The 26737-nt window shown below is 39.5% G+C and overlaps 1 protein-coding gene across 1 annotated transcript in view; it reads right to left on the bottom strand.

Moving 5' to 3' along the window:
• Window positions 1–458: 458 nt before the first annotated feature.
• minar2 (membrane integral NOTCH2 associated receptor 2) overlaps window positions 459–26737 on the bottom strand; it is a 50734-nt gene continuing 24455 nt past the window's right edge. The window contains exon 3 of the mRNA XM_042732064.1: window positions 459–1342. Within this exon, the coding sequence (XP_042587998.1) occupies window positions 1151–1342 (192 nt within the window). The 3' untranslated portion in view covers window positions 459–1150. The remainder of the gene's footprint in view (window positions 1343–26737) is intronic.

Here is a 26737-nt window from a genome sequence, read left to right as displayed (position 1 = left end):
TTAATCTTATAACATGATTTATTGCAGTTGTAACTGTGCAATGTAAATTATTTAATTTGTTTAGTATAGAGCCTTAGTGTAAACTGAATCTATATATCAACTGTAAGAATTTGACATGAAATATGATGCATACATTTAAGGTTTAAAAAATGGCCTTTATAAAGGTAAATAACATCTTGAGGTTAATATCAAAACTATGCAGTTACATGTAAAAGCTAATAGAACACAGATAAAATATTGCTTCAGAATAAATTATACACCACCAGAAAGCTTTTGTGGAGTTACTTTGTATGGGATATTGTCTGCTGATATGAAAAGTTTTCTGTATATCTTAATAATAAATAGCATTTCTGACAGCTAAATTTTTTTTAATAAAGTTGATTTTGTAAAAAAAATGTTTTTTTATGTAACATTTTGCTTAATAAAGTTGATCCAATCCCCAATATATATACCTCTTTTGACATTTAACAAATAAAATATTACATTATACGTATGTATGTATATCAGGTGGTATTAAAAAGGTCTTTAAAAGCCTTAAATTTAACTTGTTCATATCTGTAGACACCCTGTAACACTGCTTCAGTGTTACTTTTAACACTGAGCGGTGTTGATTTAACACTGGGGAATTTACTTTGCAGGTATGCATTACAATGTTCATTAAAACTAAAACTGCAGAGCAGGAAACTAGCAGGTAAGTAGAACTGATATTAAAATGTAAACACTCCACTTCCCTTAATAAAAGTCCATTGTCTCGATAAAGGCCAATGTGCTGAGATTCCAGATCAGCCGTAATCCAATTTTAATTAAATTCCATTTAAATAATTGCATTTTAAAATATATTTATCACCATAAGGCCAGTTGTTATCCCAAAAAAAAAAAAAAAAAAAAAAAAAAAAAAAAAAAACCGAAACATTTGTAATAATGAAACGAACAATGTGGGTATTGCTTAATTTTTAGTAAACCACAAGCCTGGTGGAATAAGTTTAATCACAATAGACAAAATGCAATTTAGACAACATCCCAGTCATCATATTGAGACCCTTATTGATATCATAGGACTCGTACATGATGTGAAGTGCTTGCTGTTGTTCACCTGAACTGTCAGATTGTAGTTGGAATAGCGGCAGTTTTAGCGCTTGTCATAGCTCCATCAGTCTCTTGATTGTGTTACCACTATTGGCACTGTAATAATAATCACAACCACACAAACTAACAGAATTATGGCTGCAAGCATTTTACAAATTTTGTTTCTCTTCATTTCAGCTGCTTTCTTCTTGAGCAGTGAATCATAACCAGGGGTGTAGAGATCTTCCAGCCAGAAACTCAGCTCTTTTGGGTCCTCCTGAAAGATACAAAATCAGTTTGGACAGACATCTCTTAAATGAAAGTTTATAATTTCATACACTGATCAGCCACAACATCAAAACCACTGACAGGAGAAATTAACAACATTAATTACATTGTTACGTTGGCACCTTCAGTGCAGTGGGATATACACAGCAAATTTGAAAGTGTTAACGTAACACTCACAGTGAGAAAATTAATTTTCTGGGTTTATATAGGTCCACACTAGATAGAGTTAAACTAACACTTTAAATAGTGTTACTTTTTTACACTTGCATAGAGTAAAAACAACACTGTAAGTGTTCACCGTTAAAACCATTAGTGTTTTCACTCCCCCTCATTTACACCAAGTTAGTGTTGAAACCACACTAGTTGTGTCAATAATCTTAACACCAAGAGACTTGTTATTTCCACACTAATATAGTGTTCCTACAAAGCTTGATTAAGGCAATTAAGTGTAATCTGTATTTGACTAAAAATAACTGTGTGCATTGTTTAAAAAAGAAAAAGTCAAGGCTGTATTAGTTTGAAATTTTATTTTCAACACAGATGTAACAATTACACCAAGACAAAAGAAGGTACAATATATTCACCATCATCTGAAACATATAAACACTGCAGATCAAAAAGAGTGCAGAACTTCAAGCTGTTGGCTTTTGACACCAGGGCTTCCTTGTAGGACAGATTGAAGACATAGTGAACTTGAAAAAGTTCAAAAGGCACTCAAGGAGCTGGTTCCAACACAAGGGATGAGGTGCTTGTCCACAACGATGCAAGTGGACGATCCTGCCCCCAGTCCTTCCTGATTCCAGTAGGAATGGCTGGTGGCCCTCCCTCCCACTGAGATGGCCTTCAATACTGGTGCAGAACTGAAAAAAAGCACAAAGAAATTAGATTAAATAAAACCAAAAAAAAAAACTAATTACAATGTGAAACGATAAATGCATAATAAAACACACTATATATAACACACCTTAACCCAATACGTGCCAAAAAAAGCCCAGTTGATATTACGCTTTGTATATTACAGTGAAAGTAGTACATCATTAAATTAATTTCCTTACCACCCCTCACAATTTATTTTTATTCTTTTTAATTTTTTTATTAAATTTGCTGGTACACCCTCAGTCAAACCAAACTATGTGACTGACTGCATTAGAACACAGAGTTGTACATGGACATCAAGAGCTGTAGGTCAATATAATACACGTGAACATGCAATCAAGTTATAGAGTCCAAAAGTAACATTTAGACACTTTAAGCCAGTGTCTAGATAAATGTGCAGAGGGGTGGATCCCAAGGACCATATGTTTGAAAACCACTGCATTTAAACATTCACAATGACTTTGCAACAGTATTGTTAGTTTTACCTTATGGAAATGCACAAGTCTGTCAACGGCCTCTGTTGGACTGATCTTAGTCTTCTTTTTCCCTGGAGCAGGAGATGCAACTGTAGCTGGACAGATGACGTCACTGTCCCAATCTGAATGAGTAGATGTTTAGGGGGTGGTGGGCGATTTAGGAAAACAAAAACAAACATTTAGTGCTCACAATAACAAGTAACCAGAGCAAATATGAGATTTTGACATCCTCACAAATCATGCCAACCATTTTCAGATCCTTGTCCACCTGCTGCATTGAGAAGACACCAAATTTCTGCTGTTGAAGTAAGAGACTGGGCTTCATTGAAGATCTTTTGTTTGAATGCAGTCTCCCACCTCTCAAGAGTGTTCCTGTAGCTCAAGTGGTAGAGCATTGTGTTAACAAGCGCAAGGTTGGGGGTTCGATCCCCGGGAACACATGATAGGTAAAAATTGATAGCCTGAATACACTGTAAGTTGCTTTGGATAAAAGCGTCTGCTAAATGCATAAATTTAAATTTAAAATTTAAATTTAAATTTTAAGAAGCTTGTTGGATGTTTCAGCATTGGACAACAGAGCAAAGTCCTGATTTGTCTAATGACAAAGCATATTTCAAGATTTCTAAGGTTACTTTTTTATCCTTTACCACCAAAATGGATAGTAGTGTTGTTTTAGGACTAAGACATCATGAATGTGCAAATGAGTCGAACATAGTAATTATGCCACAAAAAAGGTGATCAAAACTTCATGTCCAACTAGATTGTGTTACAAGTACAGCAATACAAAAGATTCTTACATAGCCCTTTGATAAAAATGGGTCTCTCAGGATAGGACAGAGAGAAATAATGGCGGATGGGGATCCTCCTTCAATGTAAAAAGAAAAAAAAATGGTTAATGCTAAACTTAATATTGTTTTCTACACAAGATCTGTGCACTTAAGTCTTACCCATGAATTTCATGTCATGTGACTTGACAATATTAACAAGTTAACATCTGGTGCTTTACAATAAGGTTTCATTAGTTAACATGGACTAAGAATGCACAATACTTCTACAGCATTTAATAATCTTAGTTAATGTTAATCTCAACATTTCCTTATACATTATAAAAATCAAAAGTCTTATCTGTTAACATGAATGCACTATGTACTAAAATGAACAAATAGATATACTTGTATTAACTAATACTAAAGTTAGTAATTATTAGTTTGCACATTAATGTTAACAAATGAGACCTTATTGTAAAGTGTTAACATACACAATCCCTATACCTCAAGCATAGTACATTTCTAGGCAGTAGCACAAGATTCTTAGCTTACCTTCAGTGAAAAAGTCTTGGAACGTACTATCGCTGTGCAGTTTTTATAATTTCTTCACGCCTTAATGAACATGACGAAAACTGTTGGTCAAGAAAAATGCGAATTATGACGTTGTTATTTTTAAAGAAAATCCAGTGAGCTGCTCGTCAGAAGCTCCATTTGTCACCCCGCAAATGTTAACGTTACATTAAAGTGAAATTGCAGCAAATCAATTGTAAGTTAATGTATCTACTATTGCAGATGACTGCAATGTACTATTGCACGTCAAACACGTGTTTCATATGATGAGTGAATTCATATTAGTTCATAGTCATATGCTGGCAGTTCAGCAAAACACTTCTTGCTGGATTATCTGATGATTTATCTCTGCTGCCTTTTACTTTGCAGACGAGAGTAATATATTTTATGTAAATTCCTCGGACCATCAGAAGCTGTGCGTTCAAGGTCCAAGTTAAAAAAAACAAAACAAAAAAAAACCCGTTACTGATTGCTGCTCTCTTAAATAGTCAGAGATTGTTTGTGGAACAATGCACAGTTATACTAAAATATTGGAGACAAAAATGCATTACAATGTCTTTTGGAAACACAAACGTGAGCCCCAAGAAGGGGAATATGGATGCTGCGTTAATTTAACTCATTAAACTGGTACACAAATCACAGAAATTATGGCTTTTTATCCAAGATGGCGTCGCATCCACACGCAGCGGCTTCTCTCTCCACCGACAAAACGGTGTTTTCGTGTCGCAGTGTTTTTGTACGTTGTCATCGGGTCTACCTGACTGTAAGCGTGCATACAGTCGCGTGCATGCGGAACAGCTGCGGGCCCTCAGTCTACTCCGGAGGCCTACATCATCACCGACCCCCACTGATGCATCTCGCCCACAGCGGAGGCGCCACAAGTGGCGTGAGAGGAAGCAGAAGAGGGGCAAGCGCGGAGGTATCCGGCCTAGGCTAACAGCGAATCCACACAAGCCATCTATCCCCACCATCGTACTGGCTAACGTACGCTCTTTGGACAATAAACTGGACTTGATCCGATTACTACGTTCAACTCAGAGGACTGTAAGAGACTGTTGTGTTTTTGTGTTCACGGAAACATGGCTTAGCAACAGCGTTCTGGACTGCGCTATTCAGCTCGACCAGCTGACATGCTATCGAGCGGACAGAGCGGGCTTTGTGTTTACATCAATGATGCGTGGTGCCGCGATGCTGTTGTGATCTGCAAACACTGCTCACCCCTGGTGGAGTTTATGATTATTAAGTGTCGGCCGTTCTATCTGCCGAGGGAATATACTGCTATACTGCTCGTTCTGGTTTACATTCCCCCGAACAACAACAACAGCAACAGGAACGATGCACTAAATGAACTGCACCAGCACATCAGTAAGCAGCAGACACCCCGATGCTTTTCTCATCATAGCTGGGGATTTTGTCAGATTTCAACCATGCTGACTTAAAGAGAGTGTTTCCAAAAATACACCAACACATTAACTTTACAACAAGAGGTAAAAATATTTTGGATTCTGTTTACACCACACAGAGAGGAGCTTACAAAGCCCTCCCCCACCTTGGTGCCTCAGACCACATCACTGTCATGCTAATGCCTGCATACAGACCGCTCATTAAAGTTGCCAAACCAGTTCAAAAACAGATTCAGGTGTGGCCGGAAGGATCATCAGAGGCTCTTCAAGACTGCTTTGACACAACTGACTGGAATATGTTTAAGCAGGCTACCACTTACAATAACACCACTGACCTCCAGGAGTACTCAGAGACTGTCACTGCCTACATCAACAAGTGTATTGAGGATGTAACAGTCACAAAAACCATCACTGTCCGGGCTAACCAGAAGCCGTGGATGACAGGGGACGTCTAGAGACTCCTGGAGACGCGGAACGCTGCATTCAGAGCTGGAGATGAGGTGGGCCTGAGAACAGCCAGGGCCAACCTATCCTCCGGCATCAGAGAGGTTAAGAGACAGTACTCCAGGAGGATAGCCCATCAATTCAGCGACAGCAGAGACACTCGGAGCCTGTGACAGGGGATACAGACCATTACGGACTACAAGCCCCCACCACGGACCTGTGACAGCAACATCTCTCTGCTGAACGAGCTGAACACCTTTTTCGCTCGTTTTGAGAAACAAAACAGCTCCACTGCACAGAAGACTCCACCTTCTCCCAGTGACCAGGTGATGACGCTGACCCCGGACAGCGTGAGCAGATCCTTCAGCAGGATCAATGCATGCAAAGCTCCGGACCTGACAACATTCCTGGGCATGTACTGAGAGACTGTGCAGCAGAACTCACTGATGTCTTCACAGACATTTTCAACATCTCACTTAGTCAGGCTGTTGTTCCCACATGTTTCAAAAAACTACCACCATCATTCCAGTCCCGAAGAAGCCATCTCCATCCTGCTTCAATGACTACCGTCCTGTTGCACTTACTTCCATTCTCATGAAGTGCTTTGAACGGCTAGTCATGCACCACATCAAGTCTGCCCTCCCCCACCTCCCTGGACCCATTCCAGTTTGCATATCGGTCCAACCGCTCGACCGATGATGCCATCACTACTGCCATCCACTCAGCACTCACACATCTAGACAAAAAGGGACTCATACGTCAGAATGCTGTTCATAGACTTCAGGTGAGCATTCAACACAATCATCCCTCAACAGCTCATTCACAAACTGGTCGAGCTGGGGCTCAACACTTCGCTGTGCAACTGGCTGTTGGACTATCTGACTGGAAGACCTCATGCAGTACGGGTCGGCAGCAACACATCCAGCACCATCACACTGAACACTGGGGCCCCCAAAGGATGTGTGCTGAGCCCCCTCCTCTTCACTCTGCTGACCCACGACTGCACACCATCACACAACTCCAACCTCTTCATTAAGTTTGCGGATGACATTTCTGTGGTGGGTCTCATTAGCAACAAAGATGAGACAAACTACAGGAGCGAGGTGAGCCGCCTGGCCTGGTGCAGTGACAACAATCTCTCTCTGAACGTGGAGAAGACAAAGGAGATTGTTGTTGACTACAGGAGAGCGCACACTCAGCATGTTCCTCTGACCATCAACCGTGTGGAGAGAGTGAGTAGCACCAAGTTCCTGGGTGTGCACATCACAGAGGACCTCTCCTGGACCGACAACACTGCAGCACTGGCCAAGAAATCACAACAGCGTCTCTACTTCCTCTGCAAACTGAGAAGAGCCAGAGCCCCACCCCCCATCATGTACAACTTCTACAGAGGCACCATCGAGAGCATTCTGACTAGCCGCATCACTGCCGGAAGACTCTGCAACGCATAGTGAGAGCAGCTGAGAACATCATTGGTGTCTCTTCCCTCCCTCCAGGAAATTTACGGAATCCGTCTCACTCGCAAAGCCCTCTGCATCGCAGGTGACCCCACCCACCCGTCACACAGCTTCTTAAGTCTGCTGCCATCAGGGAGGAGACTGCGGAGTCTCCAGGCCAGGACCAGCAGACTGAAGGACAGCTTCATCCATCAGGCTGTCAGGAAGCTGAACTCTCTCCCGAACTTGCCTCCCTGTCCCTCTTCTGCCCCAGGCACCACTGAACTATGAACCTCCCCCAGATCCCACATCCCCAGGTCCTTCCACCCCCCCTTCCACTAACATACGATGACATGCACCAGTCACTTTGTGTAGCATTGATCTGTTCACTACCTCATTCACCATGGAACTGACATCATTCTACCACCTCATCAGGCAGTTTAAATAAAATAACTGCTCTTGAGCCCTTTTGTCACTTTAATCAGGCTGAATAAGCTTTTTTTTGCACTAAAAATCTTTTTATCTGCACTGTTTGTTCACTGGTTTGCACTCTATCTGCCACGTGCCTTGCACTGCTTTATTTAACTTTATTTAAATGTTTTATTATATGTCTTTTTTACATTCCCTTATTGTATAGTTGTATCTTATTTTATATTTGATCTAGATTTTTAGGCTCTACTGTTAGTGTTATCTGTATGCACCAGGGGGTCTAAGAGTAACGCAATTTTGATTCTCTGTATGTATGTACTGTACATGTGGAAGAATTGACTTGACAGAGCAGACTTGACTTGACTTGACTTGTTATCTACCACAGATTCTAAAATAAGTGCAATTACATTTAAAACTGCTAACTAACAAACATTTCCATTCTTACCTCAATTTGCTAGCTAACAAGTTTTGCTGCTAAATGGCCTTGAGATCCTGTCGGTGGTCTGTCGTGGTATCTGAAAATAAATAATGTTAGCACTCTGGCAATGTTGAGAAACGTACTAATATTATTCAGAATGGTGAGAAACGTAAACTAAACATGAAAATTGGTCAGTTTAAATGGTTATAATATATTATACCTGTTTAAACACTTTCCTCTCCTCGTGGTCGTCCGCCATTAATCAAAAAGGAAATAATGTTCAAGGACCGGAAATTGGATCAACTCATCACCAGTGTCAGTTAGGTCAACTCGCTGTAATTACACTGACTCTGACCACTGATTTACACTGCAAGTGTTAATGGCATTCAAATCAACACCAGAATCAACACTTTTTAACTCTGATAAATTAACAACAGCCGGAACATCCTTCCGGCTTTGCTACCGTTCGGACGTTCTAGCTTACTGCTCTGCGCTTTGCTTTTTATTTCTGTACCCTTCTCTGATTTTTCTAAGATTTTTACTTCAGCAGATCAGCACAGTGCTCAAACAACAGATTTTTGGCACAAACACTAAAACTAAAAACTCTTTGGGACTGGAATTATATACTACAAAAGAAGACTTTGCCTCCCACTGCCAGCAGCTTACATTCCGGACTCGAGACGGGAAAACAACTGCCTACATTCAAACAGAAGAGAGAGAAAATGCCTCCTGTTGAATATACTTGTTGCATGAACTGCTGCAAACTTCTACAAAGGATTGTGGTTCTTGAAACAAAGTTACTTGCTGGACTTTCAAAACAGACAGAACACCTAGCAGACTGTCGTCATGGACCCTCTCAGCATACAGCCGGTGAGTCCCATGAATCTTCTGAATCTCAACAGTTTATACCAAGTGTAGAGGAACAAGCTGAAACTGATCGCCACACTGATCGATGGCAGAAACAGGGAGCGAGACCCAAAGGAACACGAGACATCAGATTGTCACGAGTTTCTCGTATTGCTGCCGTAGCATCCTCTACGCCAGATTTGACTATGACAAGGCTTGTGAATACTGGTATTCTACCACCCCCTATACATCTTGAGAACAGATTTGAAGCATTAATGAATGCGGGTGAGGAATCCCCAAATGTGATTAAATATGGATCGGATCAGCCAGCAGCTAACACTGCTACTAACAGGCGCTCAAGGTCGAGCAGACAGCAGCATTCAGCTCAGAGCGCAGCCGAGCTAAGGACTCTGATAGTGGGTGACTCTATTATCAGAAACATCAGTAGCAGGACTACAACAACATGCTGCCTTCCTCAAGCAACGGTTTCTGATGTGAACAAGGAATTTCAGAACATTCTGATGAAGCACAAGACTGCAAATCGAATCATCATCCATGTGGGGTAGAATGATATTCGGAAAGAGCAGTCAGAACTCCTTAAGAAGGACTTCAGTGAACTCTTTGAAACACTTAAAAGACTCAAAGTTCAGTTGTTCATCAGTGGACCAATCCCAGCAAGGGGAACAAAATATGTTTTCACGGTTGCTTGGGCTGAACACATGGCTACAAAGATCTTGCAATATAAAAAGAGTGAATTTCATCGACAACTTCAATCTGTTCTGGGGCCATAGACAACTGTTTTAAACCGGATGGCCTCCACCCTAACAAACTTGGAGCTAGAGTGCTTAAGTCAATATCTACTTCTGCTTACGCCATTCTTCAGCAGAGTATGTCAATTCATTCAGCACACACACACACCAGGTCCGAGTCATCATGTGGTTGACATATCCCACAAGGACACTGATAACACCATGCAGCCACAACAAGCACTGCTGATGGACACTATCATCCCGGCTGAGCCCTGCCCACAGAGCTCCTCACAAGACTGTGATGTATCAAAACAGATACAAGACTCAGCACCCAAGGACGACTTTCTGGAAAACAGCCAGGGAAGCCAGGACAAACATATCACAGCCACCGAAAACACCAGAGACACAGCCCCTCTCACCGGACACATTATCCCTCTCTCCAGCATCTCCACTTCTGTGCTTCTCACAGAAAATGGAGGAATTGGTGTATGCTGGGACTAAACTCTCTCACTCATTCGCTGCAAGCCCGCAAATATCACCAAAAAAACGGTGGGCCCCCCAACCGCCAAAGCCTGTGGGCCCTGCTCCTGTGAGAGCTCTCTGACCGCTGCCACAACACCAGGGCCCAAACCCTCCATCTGTTGTAGGTGAACCAAAAACAATTGATAGCAGTTCTCAGTGATATGTGTCGGGTCCCCGCTATAATAGCAGCAACATTCACAAATGTTTAAAGAACAAGCGGGAACCCAGTGTGCCTGTAGCTTTCTCTATTCAGTTTTATCACGTGATAGAAAGTCTAAGGCCTTTTCAAGCTCAAGGGCAAACTCATCTAATCTGCGGCCTATAAGGCATCAAACTAAGATTGATGTAAAGACACAAAGCACTGCCATCAAGTTAGCATTTTTAAACATTCGCTCACTAAAAAATAAATCATTTCTAATCAATGCATTTATAACCCCAAACAATCTGGATTTTATGTTTCTAAATGGAACATGGCTAGAAGACAGCTGCAGTGCAACAGTCCTCAAGGAAGCAGCCCCTCCTAACTTTACTTTCATGAGTGTGTGCAGGACTGTTAGGAGAGGTGGAGGTGTAGCTGCTCTATTTAAAGATGTCTATCAATGCAAGCAAATGTCATTTGGTGAGTACTTGTCTTTTGAATATCTAGGGATTGTGCTGAAAGGTGCTCCATGCATTCTGTTTATCATTATTTACAGGCCTCCAAAATACTCTCCAGCCTTTGTTGAAGAGGTCACAGAAATGCTATATCAATGATTTCCTCAGAGTTTGACTGTTTTGCTATTGCAGGGGATTTTAATATTCACATAGATAATGCAGAAAACAAAACTACAAAAGAAATGATGACGGTTCTAAACACTTTTGACCTGATTGGACCCACACACAAAGGTGGACACACTCTAGATTTAATCATCAGTAGGGGTCTAAACATTTCAACCATTGTTACTATGTCTATTTTTGAAGCAATTGATAGCAAAATTTTGGAAGAAATAGTGCAGCACCTAAAATCGTCAACCTGCTATTTTGACACACTTCCCACATCTTTTTTCAAAAGTGTGCTTAACTGTTTAGAAGCAGATCTCTTAGAAGTGGTGAACACCTCACTTCTTTCTGGGACATTTCCAAACTCCCTGAAAACTGCAGTTGTAAAGCCCCTCCTGAAAAAGAGCAATCTTGATACTAACATTTTGAACAATTATAGACCAATATCTAATCTTCCTTTTATAGGCAAAATTATAGAAAAGGTAGTTTTTAATCAGTTGAACAAATACTTAAACTCAAATGGATACCTGGACAATTTTCAATCTGGTTTCTGACTGCATCACAGCACAGAGACAGCGCTCATTAAGATAATAAATGGTATTCGCTTAAATTCTGACTCTGGCAAAATATCAGTGCTGGTATTGCTAGATCTCAGTGCTGCATTTGACACTGTCGATCATAACATACTACTAGAGAGACTGGAAAACTGGGTCGGGCTTTCTGGGATGGTACTCAAATGGTTCAGGTCATACTTAGAAGGGAAAGGTTATTATGTGAGTCTAGGAGAGCATAAGTCTAAGTGGACGTCCATGACATGCGGAGTCCCACAAGGCTCAATTCTTGCACCGCTCTTGTTTAGCCTATATATGCTCCCACTAAGTCAGATAATGAGAAAGAACCAAATTGCCTATCACAGCTATGCTGATGATACACAGATTTACCTAGCTTTATCTCCAAATGACTACAGCCCCATAGACTCCCTCTGCCACTGTATTGATGAAATTAATAGTTGGATGTGCCAAAACTTTCTTCAGTTAAAAAAGGAAAAAAACTGAAGTTATTGCATTTGGAAACAAAGATGAAGTTTTCAAGGTGAATGCATACCTTGACTCCAGGGGACAAACAACTAAAAATCAAGTCAGGAATCTTGGTGTGATTAGAGAGACTGGAAAACTGGGTCGGGCTTTCTGGGATGGTACTCAAATGGTTCAGGTCATATTTAGAAGGGAGAGGTTATTATGTGAGTCTAGGAGAGCATAAGTCTAAGTGGACGTCCATGACATGCGGAGTCCCGCAAGGCTCAATTCTTGCACCGCTCTTGTTTAGCCTATATATGCTCCCACTAAGTCAGATAATGAGAAAGAACCAAATTGCCTATCACAGCTATGCTGATGATACACAGATTTACCTAGCTTTATCTCCAAATGACTACAGCCCCATTGACTCCCTCTGCCAATGTATTGATGAAATTAATAGTTGGATGTGCCAGAACTTTCTTCAGTTAAAAAAGGAAAAAAACTGAAGTTATTGCATTTGGAAACAAAGATGAAGTTTTCAAGGTGAATGCATACCTTGACTCCAGGGGACAAACAACTAAAAATCAAGTCAGGAATCTTGGTGTGATTCTGGAGACAGACCTTAGTTTCAGTAGCCATGTCAAAGCAGTAACTAAATCAGCATACTATCATCTAAAAAATCAGTGATTTATTTCTTGTTTTGTTTCTGGTTGAGACTTAGAGAAACTTGTTCATGCCTTTATCACCAGCAGGGTGGACTACTGTAATGGTCTCCTCACCGGCTTTCCCAAAAAGACCATTAGACAGCTGCAGCTCATCCAGAACGCTGCTGCCAGAATTCTGACTAGAACCAGAAAATCTGAGCATATCACACCAGTCCTCAGGTCCTTACACTGGCTTACAGTTACATTTAGGATTGATTTTAAAGTACTTTTACTCGTTTATAAATCACTCAATGACCTAGGACCAAAATATATTGCAGATATGTTCACTGAATATAAACCTAACAGACCACTCAGATCATTAGGATTGAGACAGTTAGAAATACCAAGGGTTCACACAAAACAAGGGGAGTCCGCCTTTAGTTACTATGCCGCCCGCAGTTGGAATCAGCTTCCAGAAGAGATCAGATGTGCTAAAACATTAGTCACATTTAAATCTAGACTCAAAACTCATCTGTTTAGCTGTGCATTTATTGAATGAGCACTGCAATGTCCGAACTGATTGCACTGTATTTTATGTATTCACTGTATTCTATGTAAAACCATTTTCTATTTTTAACTGTTTTTAATTCATTTTAAATAAGACAATTTTTAAATCATTTCCAATGTTTTAAAATTGCTTGTTTTATGTTTTAAAATTGCTTGTTTTATTTCTGTTATTATTTTTCTTCATGATTATTTTACTTTCTTTTATGTAAAGCACTTTGAATTACCATTGTGTACGAAATGTGCTATATAAATAAACTTGCCTTGCCTTGCCTAACACCATAAAAACAACTCTTAAACAACACTGGATATTTTGCTGTGTACTACGCAGCAAAGGAAAAGTCGGTTTTTGAATTTCATGTGTTGGAAGGAGACAAAATGGGCAAGTAGAAAGATTTGAGTGCCCTTGAAAAGGGCAAAATTGTGATGGCTGGACGACCGGGTCAGAGCATCTCCAAAATGCTAAGAACCCACATAGAAAACAATCTTGGGCTGAATGTGGCCTTAACTCGATTCCTGGAGGTCCACAGCCCTGCAGAGTTTAGCTCCAAATCACACCTGCTTTGAAGTTTCTAGTGATCCTGGAGACATTGATTAACTGGATCAGGTGTGTTTTATTAGGGTTAGATCTAAACTGTGCAGGACACCGGCCCTCCAGGATTTGAGTTTGAGACCAGTGATCTAAGAAGTTTTTCATGTTGAGTGTTTTAAAATGTCCCTGTGTGCTGAGACGGTGTGTTGGCCTGAGTGTCTGTCTCCGATCAAAGGGAGTTTCCTTCATTGTTATTTCAGTACAGTTGACATCTGGAAGAAATACACAGACATTATTTTTGTTGCTGCTTTGGAGTAAAGCTGATTCGGAACAAGTGATTTTTGCTGCTGTTCTTTCGTGGAAATCCTCACTTATTATTTTGACACATTACTACCACTGTGAACACGAATGGCATTTTTAAACTCTTTGATCCTCTTTCTGTCGTGTTTTTGTCTCAAGATTTGCGGTCCCTTCACCCATCCTTTCCCCCTGGGTTACATGGTCCAGGTCAAAAGTTGACAGAGAAATGCCAAGAACTCAAGTTACTATTCTCACATGAAACATTTACTATATTTTCAGGATTCATGATCGTAAACTTTTCATGTTTTGTATCATTTTAAAGGTCTCTGTGCGATTGGTAAAATGGTCTCAATTTCACAGTAGTCATTTATATTATGAGAAAGATTGAAAACTTTTGTAGAATTGTGTTCTGCTGAGAAGGTGGTGTGTCCCCTTTAGGGGTCTTTGAGAATGTTTATCTCGAGCTAGGTGTGACCCTGATGTGATCACGGGAACTTAAAGAGCCAAAATGTCTTTTATGTTTTTACAACTGATTTGAAGATTTCATTGTTGTCTGGTCTGAGTATATAAGGGAAGTGACACAACACTACTGGGTGATTCTGTAGTCAGATCAGCCCGTAGTGTGGAGTGTATTTCATATGCTCCTTACTATGTATCTTCCTGAAGTTAGGTATACTATTATTTATTCAAGAATGTAATTGTGTTAAACACATTGTGCCTATAGAGCACACTGTATAGTTGTTTGTGCTACTACATGTGCACATTGGCTAGTTAAGTTTATTCTCTAGAACACCTGAGTGCTTTGCTATGCATTTTAGACCATGTGTCTTAAATTAGGATAACTGTTACATGTGTGACTGTTAAATTTGAGTGCCTCCTGCGTGGATTACTTGGCCATTCCCCATATGGCTACAGTGTCTATGTGCAGGAGCAAAGTTGCAACACGACTACAATGTGATTCACAATTGCACTTTTAAATTGGCTTCTAATTGTTTCATTGTGTAATTGACATGATACAGTTTTACCTGACTAATAATAAATTGTTATATTTGATTTATCCTAAACTCTCCTGAAATCATTATGACTAGTAAACTGTGAGGAGGCTTTTGTTACTGCAAATCTACGACCAGGATAGGTCAAACTGAAGGCTCGAGAATGATAGGAGCAGTAGGCACGTCATCGGAGACCTTCTGATTTCTGTCTATCACTGCTGTTAGCAAGTTGTATGGCAAAAGACTTAATAAACTACACTTTTGTCATAAGGAATCAGTAGGCTGCAGGCGAAACATGTATTAGTCTACCTACATCCTCTGACTAACATCAGACTGGTGAGTTTGTGATCGTAAGATCGACGTGAAGCTAGCGTGAGACTTAAAAGAGACATTAGGTCCCCAGTGAACAGATAATTAAAAGTATAGTGAGTCTGGAATAGTCAAATATCTAAATGAATAAACAATCAATATTTGTGATCAGTTTTTAACTAGAAACATTGCCTAAATTTAATGATCACGTGAAATTGGAGTCAGATTGTACATGGAGCTAGACTAATATTCAAAAATGCAAGTAAAAGACCAAATACGCATTAAACCTTCGACCAGGCTGCTGGATTCCGCTTTTTGGGCCGGTGGGTTGATCCTTACAATGGACATCTGCATCGACTTACAGAACTGGTAACAGCTGCTATGTACCCTGTACAACCTGTTTGCACATTCTCCTCTTGTACTTTTCTGCTCATCTTAATATTTATTATTATTTATTAAGTCTACAGTATAAGCATCTTATTTTATTCTTATTTTTTAATCTTTTTCCATATCATATTTTTTTGTATAATTTTCTTGTGTTTGTATTCTTTAATAATTGCACTGTCCATGGAGCGGACCTGACTTACATTTCACTGCTGGTCATATGCTCTCCATATAACCATGTATGTGACAAATAAAAATCTTGAATCTTGAATCTTGAGTGAGAACCTAGATCCTGTCGTTTTACTAGTCGTTCAAGATATTGCAGAAGAGAAACATACCCCTACATTGTAGTAAAACCTCATTGTGATATGCTTGAAATGTTTGATATAAGTAGTGATAATTTGAAAAGGCTAAATTGATCAAATGTGATCAACTCACTCTATGCCGCTATACACTTGGTCTTGACTTTAAAAACAAAAACGTGAATTTAACAAACAAGAACATGTTCCAAACAATTTTTTCTAAATTAGCTTAATAAAGAAACTAAAATAAATAACCACTTTGCCATTAAAAACAAAACTGAACTATTTTAATGTCTGCGTAATGGGGAAGAGAGAAAGTCAAAAAGGCACGGGCTCCAGTCGGACTCAGGCCAGTAATTCAGACAAGGGCCTGGAACCCTAATTCAAACACTGCAGCAGAAGGAGCTACCATAAAAACAGGGCAGCAACACAACTAACAAGCAGCAAAACTGCATCTCTCCTTGCTGTTTTCACTCCTTTCAGGTATGTTTAGTGCCTAAAATCAAATAAATATCACACACAATCATCCTCACACTTTTCTTACCTGTAATTGACATGTTTCTGTTGAATATTTACTTTATGTAAATGGTTAAGTGTCTTCAAAAAAGACAGTTTTCAGACAATTAATCAATTCTTAAAACTGTTGGATCAAGCTTTGTATTTCATGTGATCAATAACAAAATTAAGTATTAAAACAATCAGTGATTATACTCCAAATTAAATCAGTTATTCAAGCCACTATATGCTGATTATGTCTTTATTTAGAATGTAACCAACACCTGATCGCATTTTCTCTTGGCTTTTTTGCCATATCAAACATGTCTGAACAACCACACAGTTATAACAACCAAAGCAATTGATCTTGATAATGGTAACTTCAAACAAAACTAAAACATCAACATCTACAGTCAATCTGGTTAGTAAATGTTTGACACTGGTGATGCTGTTTGTGGAGTTATTTAATCATCCTCTGCTGAGATTCTTGTGTTGATTTCATCTATGGCTGTGGCTGAAGTCAGCTGTAGTTCTTGTATTTCTGCTCGTCTCTTTTTTTTCTCTTCTTGTTTTTCTTTCTTTCAGTGATTCAGTTTGTTAACAGCAGGTGTTCATCATTAATGCTCAATCATCACCCAATTAATCACCTAATTATCTCATCAAATTTAACACTGCTTCAGGTCCGTCTACATGGAGACGCGTTTCGCTGTATACACATAAATGTTGTATCGTATAGCCGCATCGTCCACACGGATCCAGGATTTTGGGAGAGTGAAACCGATATTTTTTGAAACCGGGTTCCAGAGTGGATCAATTTGAAAATGCCGCCCTTGCATTTTCGTGTGGACAGTGAATCCGTATATTTTCTGAAACGATGATGTCATCAGCCCATGTCTCACCCCTAGTCAGACACCGCTACGTCACAGCAACAAAAACATGAACAAACACTGCACGATTGTCTTTTTTTTAACTAACATTAACAGAGATTAATAAATTTATTGTTCCATGTCTGTTTGTATACCGCGCGCAAGGTTTATGCGCATAGTCCAAGTCTTCTTCTCTGTTTTTAATATATCTCTGTGGCAGCATTACAGCTCCACATGCTGGTCTGGTATGTATACTACATCGTTTTATGTTGGTTTTGTGGTTTCGTGTGGACGCAGATATTTCTTGAGACTAGTGTTGCTTTCGTCAATGAAAATTTTGACTAAATATCGTCATCAACGAACCTTTCTCATGTGACGAAAACGAGACGAGACACAACGTATATGCTGGGCATGTGACGATGACTATAATTAAATGTATAATGCAATATCGTTGACGAATAAAAACGAGACTAAATGTGGTTTACAAAATAAAAACTATGCTAAAATGTCTCTTCATTTTCATTGACTAAAAAGAGACAAAACGAAATGTTTTAATGTTATTTCGTCTCGTTTAGTCATTATTATTATTTTGCAGCATTTCTGTTTCCTGTGTCTCACTGCGCACATGCGACCGACGTCACTTCCTCAAGTCCCACTCGCGGCATTTAGAAGACGACAACAAACAAAGTTAAGCGGGATTTATACTTTCACCTGGCTCCGCTGACTGCAAGCGCACCTTCCCAAATGGACGAGGCTTTTATACTTGTCGCTTTCGCCGTTGTACTATTCTTTCGAATGACAGGGGAGCGACGAGGAGTAATTGTCCTCTAAAACCGTCAGGAATCACTGGTGAAAAGAAGTCATTTGCCAGTATGGCCAGTACAAGTCTTGTGATGAATGAATTGATGAATTAATAATTTCTTTATGTACAAACTTAAAACAATCTTAAACTATTGGCTGTATTACGCATCAAACACAAGAAAACTTTAAGCAAATAGTGTATAATTAATATCTAAATGAATTCTAATTCTATTTTTTTACAATAAAAATAAAATGTAATTCAAATAAGAAGCCTTGGACAAACTATGTCCAAGTTTGAAGTTTGAACTTCACATTAAACTGCTTCTGTTTCACACAAACGCCAACAAAGATGTGCATGTTCGGCTAGAATCGCCCTGAACTCGTGCATGTTCGGATGCGGAGCTATGCGGAAAGTTACAAAAAATGCCGTGCACTCCGCCACGTGAATTGAGTTCACGCGCATTCAAAGCGAACTTCCAGCAACACCACAATGATGTCATATTTTCCGCGTTCACCCAAGCAAAATTGCAGATGCGTCGAGTATAAATCAGCCTTGACACAGAGAAAGGGACCGATGACTGGCCAGCCGGGGTTCGTCTTTGGGAGAAAAATTAGCAGATTATTATTATTATTATTATTATTGTTATTGTTTTTATTTATTTTATTTAAATTTATGTGTGTACTTCTAACATGTTTGGTTGGTAAAATAAAAGTAAATTCAAATCAGAGAGTCTTACGTGTCTGGAATGGATGTATTCTTAAGTCTATAAGGTAACAAAAATATAATAAGATAACCTTGTTTGAAATGGGTTTGGCTAAAAGAAAATTTTGGTTTCGTCTATACTTCTAGGTACTTGTACTGTACTGACTGGGTTAAATAGAACTGCATTACTAAAAAGAGACTAAAATACCATTTTCATTGACTAAAACTAGACTAAATGTCATCAGTTTTCATCGACTAAAACTAGACTAAAATGTCATCAGTTTTCGTCGACTGTAACTAGACTAGACTAAAAAGAGTATAACCGTGACTAAAACTAGACTAAAATGTCATCAGTTTTCGTCAACTAAAACTAGACTAGACTAAAAAGAGTATGAACATGACTAAAACTAATAAAAACTAAAATGACAGCTTCACACAAAACTAGACTAAAACTAAAATTAAAACAGGCTGCCAAAAACAACACTACTTGAGACGAGGAAAAAAAAAAAAAGAGATTAGATAGGGAAAGCTCTGGCTTCGTGTGGACATAGCCTCAGTGCTACTTTTTTAACACTCTAGAGTGTAGATTATATAAACACTGAGCAGTGTTAATTTAACACTGAGTATTTTGCTGTGAACCACGAGACTAGTAAATCAAATCTCAAACAAACACTACTGTTTCTTAAGTTTGGGGTTGGTGTGATTTTTTTTTTATGGTTCTTGAAAGTCTCATCTGCCCACCACAGCTTCGTGTATTTGATTAATAATACAGTAAAACAGTAATATTGTGAGATTAATACAATTTAAATAACTGTTATTTAATGCTATTTTAATAAATTTAGAGAAGTAATTGATTGCTGTGATCAAAGCTTATTCATTTCCAGCATCATTACTCCAGTCTTCAGTGTCACATGATCCTTCATAAATCATTATAATATGCTGATTTGCTCAAGAAACATTTCTGATTACTATCAATGTTGAAAACTGTTGTGCTGACCAATATTTTTCAGGTTTCTTTGACGAATAAAACATTTTTTAAAAAGTACAACATTTATTCAAAACAGAAATGTTTACTTTAAGATTTGAAAATTAACAATGATAAGACAGTTATTACATTTACATTTAGTCATTGAGCAGACGCTTTTATCCAAAGCGACTTACAAATGAGGACAGTATAAGCAATCAAAACTAACAAAAGAGCAACAATATGTAAGTGCAAATTACAAGTCTCGGTTAGCCTAACACAGTACACGTAGTTACTGTACTGCAATTAATACTACTACTGCTACTAATAATAATTAATTAGTATTGTAATTACATGTAATACAATTACATTTAACAATATTACTGCTTTTACTTCACTTTTGTTCAAATAAATGCAGCCTTAGTGAGCAGAAGAGACTTCTTTCAAAGACGTAAAAAATCTTACTGACCCCAACCTTTTAAACGTTAGTGCAAATTACATTTATGATGTTCCTCCCACTTCAGTGATACTGTGGCATGTGTGCTTCATCATATAGAAAATGTCTGTTCCCTAAATAATACATTTTTCTGCTTTTCGATTTATTCAGACATTTTGTTGGACATTCTAGTCGGAGGTATAGCTGTGTTGTTCAAAAGTGCTTACAGACACAGAAGAGGGAAGTGCGCCGACGGCCTGGTTAAGCTTCAATAACAGGTAATCAGGCAAATATAAAAGTGGTAGGTTTCACCGCGGCAGCGGTCGCGGCAGCCCTCGTGTGAAGCCTCCTCGTGTGAAGACCGACGAAAGTAAAGACCATTGACTCTACCTATGCGACTCCACCGAACAAGGACACAGACAAGGCTCTTAAGTATTGCTTTTCTCCCCTTTATTTACTTTTTGTATAGCTTGTTCTCAAATACTTATTTAGGTCACTTCCCTCAGCATTTAAGCAGGCTCGGGTAAGCCCACTGCTGAAGAAACCTTCTCTAAATCCAGCACTTCTAGAAAACTACAGACCGGTATTCCTTCTTCCATTCATTGAAAAGACACTTGAGCGAGCTGTATTCAACCAGCTCTCTATGTTCCTTGTACAGAACAACCTCCTGGACAGCAACCAATCTGGCTTCAAAAGCGGCCACTCAACTGAGACTGCCCTGCTCTCGGTTACTGAAGCCCTGCAACTGGCAAGAGCAGCTTCCAAATACTCGGTACTCATCTTGCTGGACCTGTCTGCTGCTTTTGACACCGTTAATCACCAGATTCTCCTGTCCACCCTCAGAAAGATGGGCATCTCTGGAACCACACTCCTGTGGTTTAAGTCCTACCTTTCTGATAGATCCTTGGAGGGGTGAAGTTTCTAAGTCACAACAACTTGCTACTGGGGTTCCTCAAGGCTCAGTACTTAGACCACTTCTCTTCTCCTTCTACATGACGTCATTAGGATCTGTCATTCAGAAGCATGGCTTTTCTTATCACTGCAATGCTGATGACTTTCAACTCTACTTCTCATTCCAACCAGATGACCTGACGGTAGTTGCTCGCATCTCAGCCTGTCTGAGTGACAATTCTAGCTGGATAAATGACCATCACCTTCAGCTCAACCTTATCTCAACCTTAACCTTATCGTTTCATCACAACTTCTCTAAACAGCTGGGTTCATCAACCATAACTCCTTCCAGGACAGCCAGAAACCTAGGAGTTGTGATGGATCATCAATTAAGCTTCCCAGACAACATTGCTACATTGACCCGGTCCTGCAGATTTGACTTATACTACATTAGGAAGATTAGACCCTTCCTGTCAGAGCAAGCCACCCAACTTCTTGTCCAAACTCTTGTTCTCTCCAGACTGGACTATTGTAATGCTCTCCTGGCGGGCCTTCCTGCATGTACTATCAAGCCTCTACAACTGATCCAGAATGCAGCAGCGAGGGTTGTCTTCAATGAGCCAAAAATAGCTCATGTTACTCCTCTCCTCATCAGGTTACACTGGCTACCAGTAGCCGCTCGCATCAAATTCAAGGTACTGATGCTTGCCTACAAGACGACCACTGGCACGGCACCAACATACCTAAGCTCACTAGTTCAATCTTATGTGCCCTCCAGAAGTTTGCGCTCTGCAAGTGAACGACGCCTTGTGGTGCCATCCCAAAGAGGTTCAAAATCAGCTAAACCTGTTTCAAGGACTGTTAAAAGATGATGAACTGATGAACCAGAGAGTGATTTACAAGCTTGTTTCGACCTCACTGATTCAAGTGTTTTTGAAGCTGCAGCCACTGATCTGGAAGAACTCACAGAGACTGTAACTTCATATATCAGTTTCTGTGAAGATATGTGAATTCCCACCAGGACATTATTATCATTTAATAATGATAAACCATGGTTTATTGGGAAACCCATCTTCAAGGAGATCTTCAACAGATCTCTGGAGCTGTGTGAAGTTCCCTGCTGCTTCAAATGCTCCACCACCATTCCGGTCCCCAAAAAGCCCGAAATCACTGGACTTAATGACTACAGACCTGTCACTCTCACTTCTGTGGTCATGAAGTCACTTAAGAGACTGGTCCTGGCCTACCTGAAGGACATCACTGGACCCTTGCTGGATCCTCTTTAGTTTGCCTACAGAGCAAACAGGTCTGTGGATGATGCAGTCAAAATGGGACTGTATTACATCTTTTAACACCTCGACAGACCTGGGAATTATGCAAGGTTCCTATTTGTGGCCTTTAATACCATCATGCCTGACCTTCTCTCAGACAAACTCACACAGCTCTCCATGCCCACCTTCATCTGTCAGTGGATCACCAGCTTCCTGACAGACAAGCAGCAGCTATTGAGGCTGAGTGAGTGAACGCGATCATAATGCAGCGTTCACACCAAACGCGAATAGAGTAACTATTTCCCCCTAATATACAGCTACTTTTTGCTAACAAGATAATGTGTTTATTCAGAGGACGTGTGCAGGAAAAATTGGAAAAGCCTCGAATGCTCGATCAACATCAGCCATCATGGAAACAGACAAACCGCCTAGCACTTGCCCCTCCCACAAAAAGCAGATGATTTCGCCTCGGACGCGCGTCAATTTCACTTCAAATTTTTGCTTTCTACGCGCGAATACATTCAAAATGTCCAAGCGACAAACTAGACGTGAATTTGACGCTCTATTCGTGTTTGGTGTGAACGCAGCATTAAAGGGATACTCCACCCCAAATTGAAAATTTTGACATTAATCACTTATACTCATTTTGTTCCAAACCCGTAAAAGCTCCGTTCGTCTTCAGAACACAGTTTAATATATTTTGGATGAAAACCTGGAGGCTTGAGACTGTCCCATAGACTGCCAAATAAATAACAGCGTCAAGGTCCATAAAAGGTATGAAAGTCGTCGTCAGAATACTCCATCTGCCATCAGACATGCAGTCTGAGTTATATGAAGCAACGGGAACACTTTTTGTAAGCAAAGAAAACAAAAATAACGATTTATTCAATAATTCCTTTGTCAACAGTCTCCTCTGTGTCTCTCCATATCACTGTCTGCTGTGTGTGCTCTTCTGTGTCATCCGCGCCACAAGGATGCGCTGTTTCTATGTGTATTTAGCTTTGATTTGAAATAAAACAGTGCGTCCTTGTGGCTTTATGTTTGGGTTAAGTTGGTAGGCCTAATTGTAATCTTATAATGTAAAAGTGCTCCCTATAGTTTTAAGCATAAGCTGAGGTAGATTTGCATTACTAAGAAAATTGAAACTATAACTGAATGTATTTCAAGAAAGAGCAACTTGTTCAGTAAACCATTAAAAAAAAAAAAATTGTTTTTCCCCCTGCTGTACTGAAATCATAACGAACCGTGGCGTTAAAACCGAGGTACATACCGAACCGTCATATTTGTGAACCGTTACACCCCTATTGCCTTCTGGTTGGTGCTACAGAGCACTGAGCACCAGAACAGCCAGGCACAAAAACAGTTTTAGCCGAAGGCTATACTTAGCCTGAACAATTAAACTTTCATAGTTATGCATTGTCCATCACAACTGACATATTTAAAATTAAATAGGAAAGGAAGGAAAGAATGTGGCGTATGGCAAAGTATGGTGTCCCATACTTGAAATTTGTGCTCTGCATTTAAACCATCCAAGTGCGCACACACACAGCAGTGAGTAGTGAACGAACACACACACACACACACACTGTGAACACACACCCGGAGCAGTGGGCAGCCAATGGTCTCACCTCAGTTGTGGTATTGAGGGTGGAGAGAGCACTAGACATTCACTCCCCCCACCTACAATTTCTGCCGGACCAGAGACTTGAACCCGCAAACTTCGAGTCTGACTCTCAAGTCATTAGGCCACGACGTAAACTGAACACTTTTAAACAATATTTTTTTTCCTATACTTCTATTTCTGTACATTTTCCCTATACTTCTATATAGTGCATTATTTCATTAAAGTTTTTATTTCTTCTTATATTAGTGTTATATTCAATCCCTACTGTGTTATTCCTATGTATGTTTGCACTGTCAAGTCAAGTCAAGTCATCTTTATTTATATAGCGCTTTAAACAAAAAAGATTGCGTCAAAGCAACTGAACAACAATAATTAGGAAAACAGTGTCAATAATGCAAAATGACAGTTAAAGGCAGTTCATCATTGAATTCAGTGATGTCATCATGGTGTAAAGAACAGAAACTGCTCTTTGTTAATAATTGGAATCTTTTCTGGGAGCGACCTAGGCTTTTTCGCGCTGATGGCCTGCACCCCAGCAGAGTCGGAGCGGAGCTGCTCTCGGACAACATCTCCAGGACTCTACGCTCCATTTGACTAGTAAGCCAATTCTCAAATAACTGCTATGATGGCTTTTGTTCTACCCGCTTAAATGTTAGAAGTACTTGCGCTGTCCAATCTATTAAGACTGTGTCTGTTCCCCGAATAGTGAGGTCAAAATATAAATTTAATGTAGGATCTAGAAAAAATCTTATCGTGACTAAACCAGAAAAATGTAAAATAAATGAACAAAAACAATTTTTAAAGTTTGGGCTCATAAACATTAGATCACTCACACCCAAAGCAGTTATTGTAAAAGAAATGATCACAGATAATAGTTTTGATGTACTCTGCTTGACTGAAACCTGGCTAAAACCAAATGATTATATTGGAGTCTACTCCATCAAACTACTGTTATAAACATGAGCCCCGTCAGACTGGTCGTGGGGGAGGTGTTGCAACAATATATAGTGATATTCTCAGTGTTACCCAGAAAACAGGATACAGGTTTAAATCATTTGAAATACTTATGCTTAATGTTACACTGTCAGATATGCAAAAGAAATCTATTGTATCTCTTTCTCTGGCTACTGTGTATAGACCACCAGGGCCATATACAGAATTCCTAAAAGAATTTGGAGATTTCCTCTCAGACCTGTTGGTTACCGCTGATAAAGCGCTAATTTTCGGAGATTTTTAACATTCATGTTGATAATACAAATGATGCATTAGGACTTGCGTTTACTAACTTATTAAACTGTTTTGGAGTAAAGCAAAATGTCACAGGGCCCACTCATCGTTTTAATCATACGCTAGACTTAATTATATCGCATGGAATCGATCTTACTGACATAGATATCGTACCTCAAAGTGATGATGTTACTGACCATTTCCTTGTATCGTGCATTCTGCGTATTGATGACAATAACTATATAGCTTCGCGTTATCGTCCGGGCAGAACTATTGTTCCAGCCACCAAAGACAAATTCGCAAATAACCTGCCTGATTTATCTCAACTGCTCTGTGTACCCATAAATACACATGAAATGACTGGCAACATGGGCACTATTTTCTCTAATACATTAGAAGCTGTTGCCCCCATCAAATTGAAAAAGGTTAGAGAAAAACTTACTGTGCCATGGTACAACAGTAATACCCACGCTCTCAAGAAAGAAGCTCGTAGTCTTGAGCGCAAATGGAGAAAAACTAACTTGGACGTTTTTAGAATTGCGTGGAAAAACCATATGTCCAGCTATAGACAGGCTCTAAAAACTGCCCAGGGCCGAGCATATCCACAAACTCATAGAAAACAACCAAAACAATCCAAGGTTTTTATTTAGCACAGTGGCTAGATTAACAAATAACCAGACGCCCACCCAATCTAAATATTCTCTAACAGTTAAATAGTAATGACTTTATGAATTTCTTCACTGATAAAATAGATAACATCAGAAATACAATAACAAATGTAGATTCTACAGCGTCTAATACTTTAGTTTTATCTATCGCACCCAAAGATAAACTGCAGTGCTTTACAACTATAGGACAGGAAGAGCTAAATAAACTTATCACTGCATCTAAACCAACAACATGTTTATTAGATCCTGTACCCACTAAATTACTGAAAGAGTTGTTACCTGTAGCAGAAAAAAACCGCTTCTCAATATTATTAACTCGTCGTTATCTTTAGGTCACGTCCCAAAACCATTCAAGCTGGCGGTTATTAAGCCTCTTATTAAGAAACCACAACTAGATCCTAGTGAACTGGCAAATTACAGACCCATTTCAAATCTTCCATTTATGTCTAAAATTTTTAGAAAAAGTTGTGTCTGCTCAGTTGTGCTCCCTACCTGCAAAAAAATGATCTCTATGAAGAATTTCAGTCGGGTTTCAGGCCCCATCATAGCATAGAAACGGCACTTGTTAAAATTACAAATGACTTGCTTCTTGCTTCAGATCAAGGCTGCATCTCATTGCTAGTTTTACTTGATCTTAGTGCTGCGTTCGACACCATAGATCACGACATACACTCATAGATAGATTACAAAACTATACAGG

Source organism: Cyprinus carpio, chromosome B10 (assembly GCF_018340385.1).
Source record: "Cyprinus carpio isolate SPL01 chromosome B10, ASM1834038v1, whole genome shotgun sequence".
NCBI classification, from domain to species: domain Eukaryota; kingdom Metazoa; phylum Chordata; class Actinopteri; order Cypriniformes; family Cyprinidae; genus Cyprinus; species Cyprinus carpio.
Note: the sequence above shows the minus strand (reverse complement) of the source record. Positions and strands in the feature narration are given on the sequence as shown.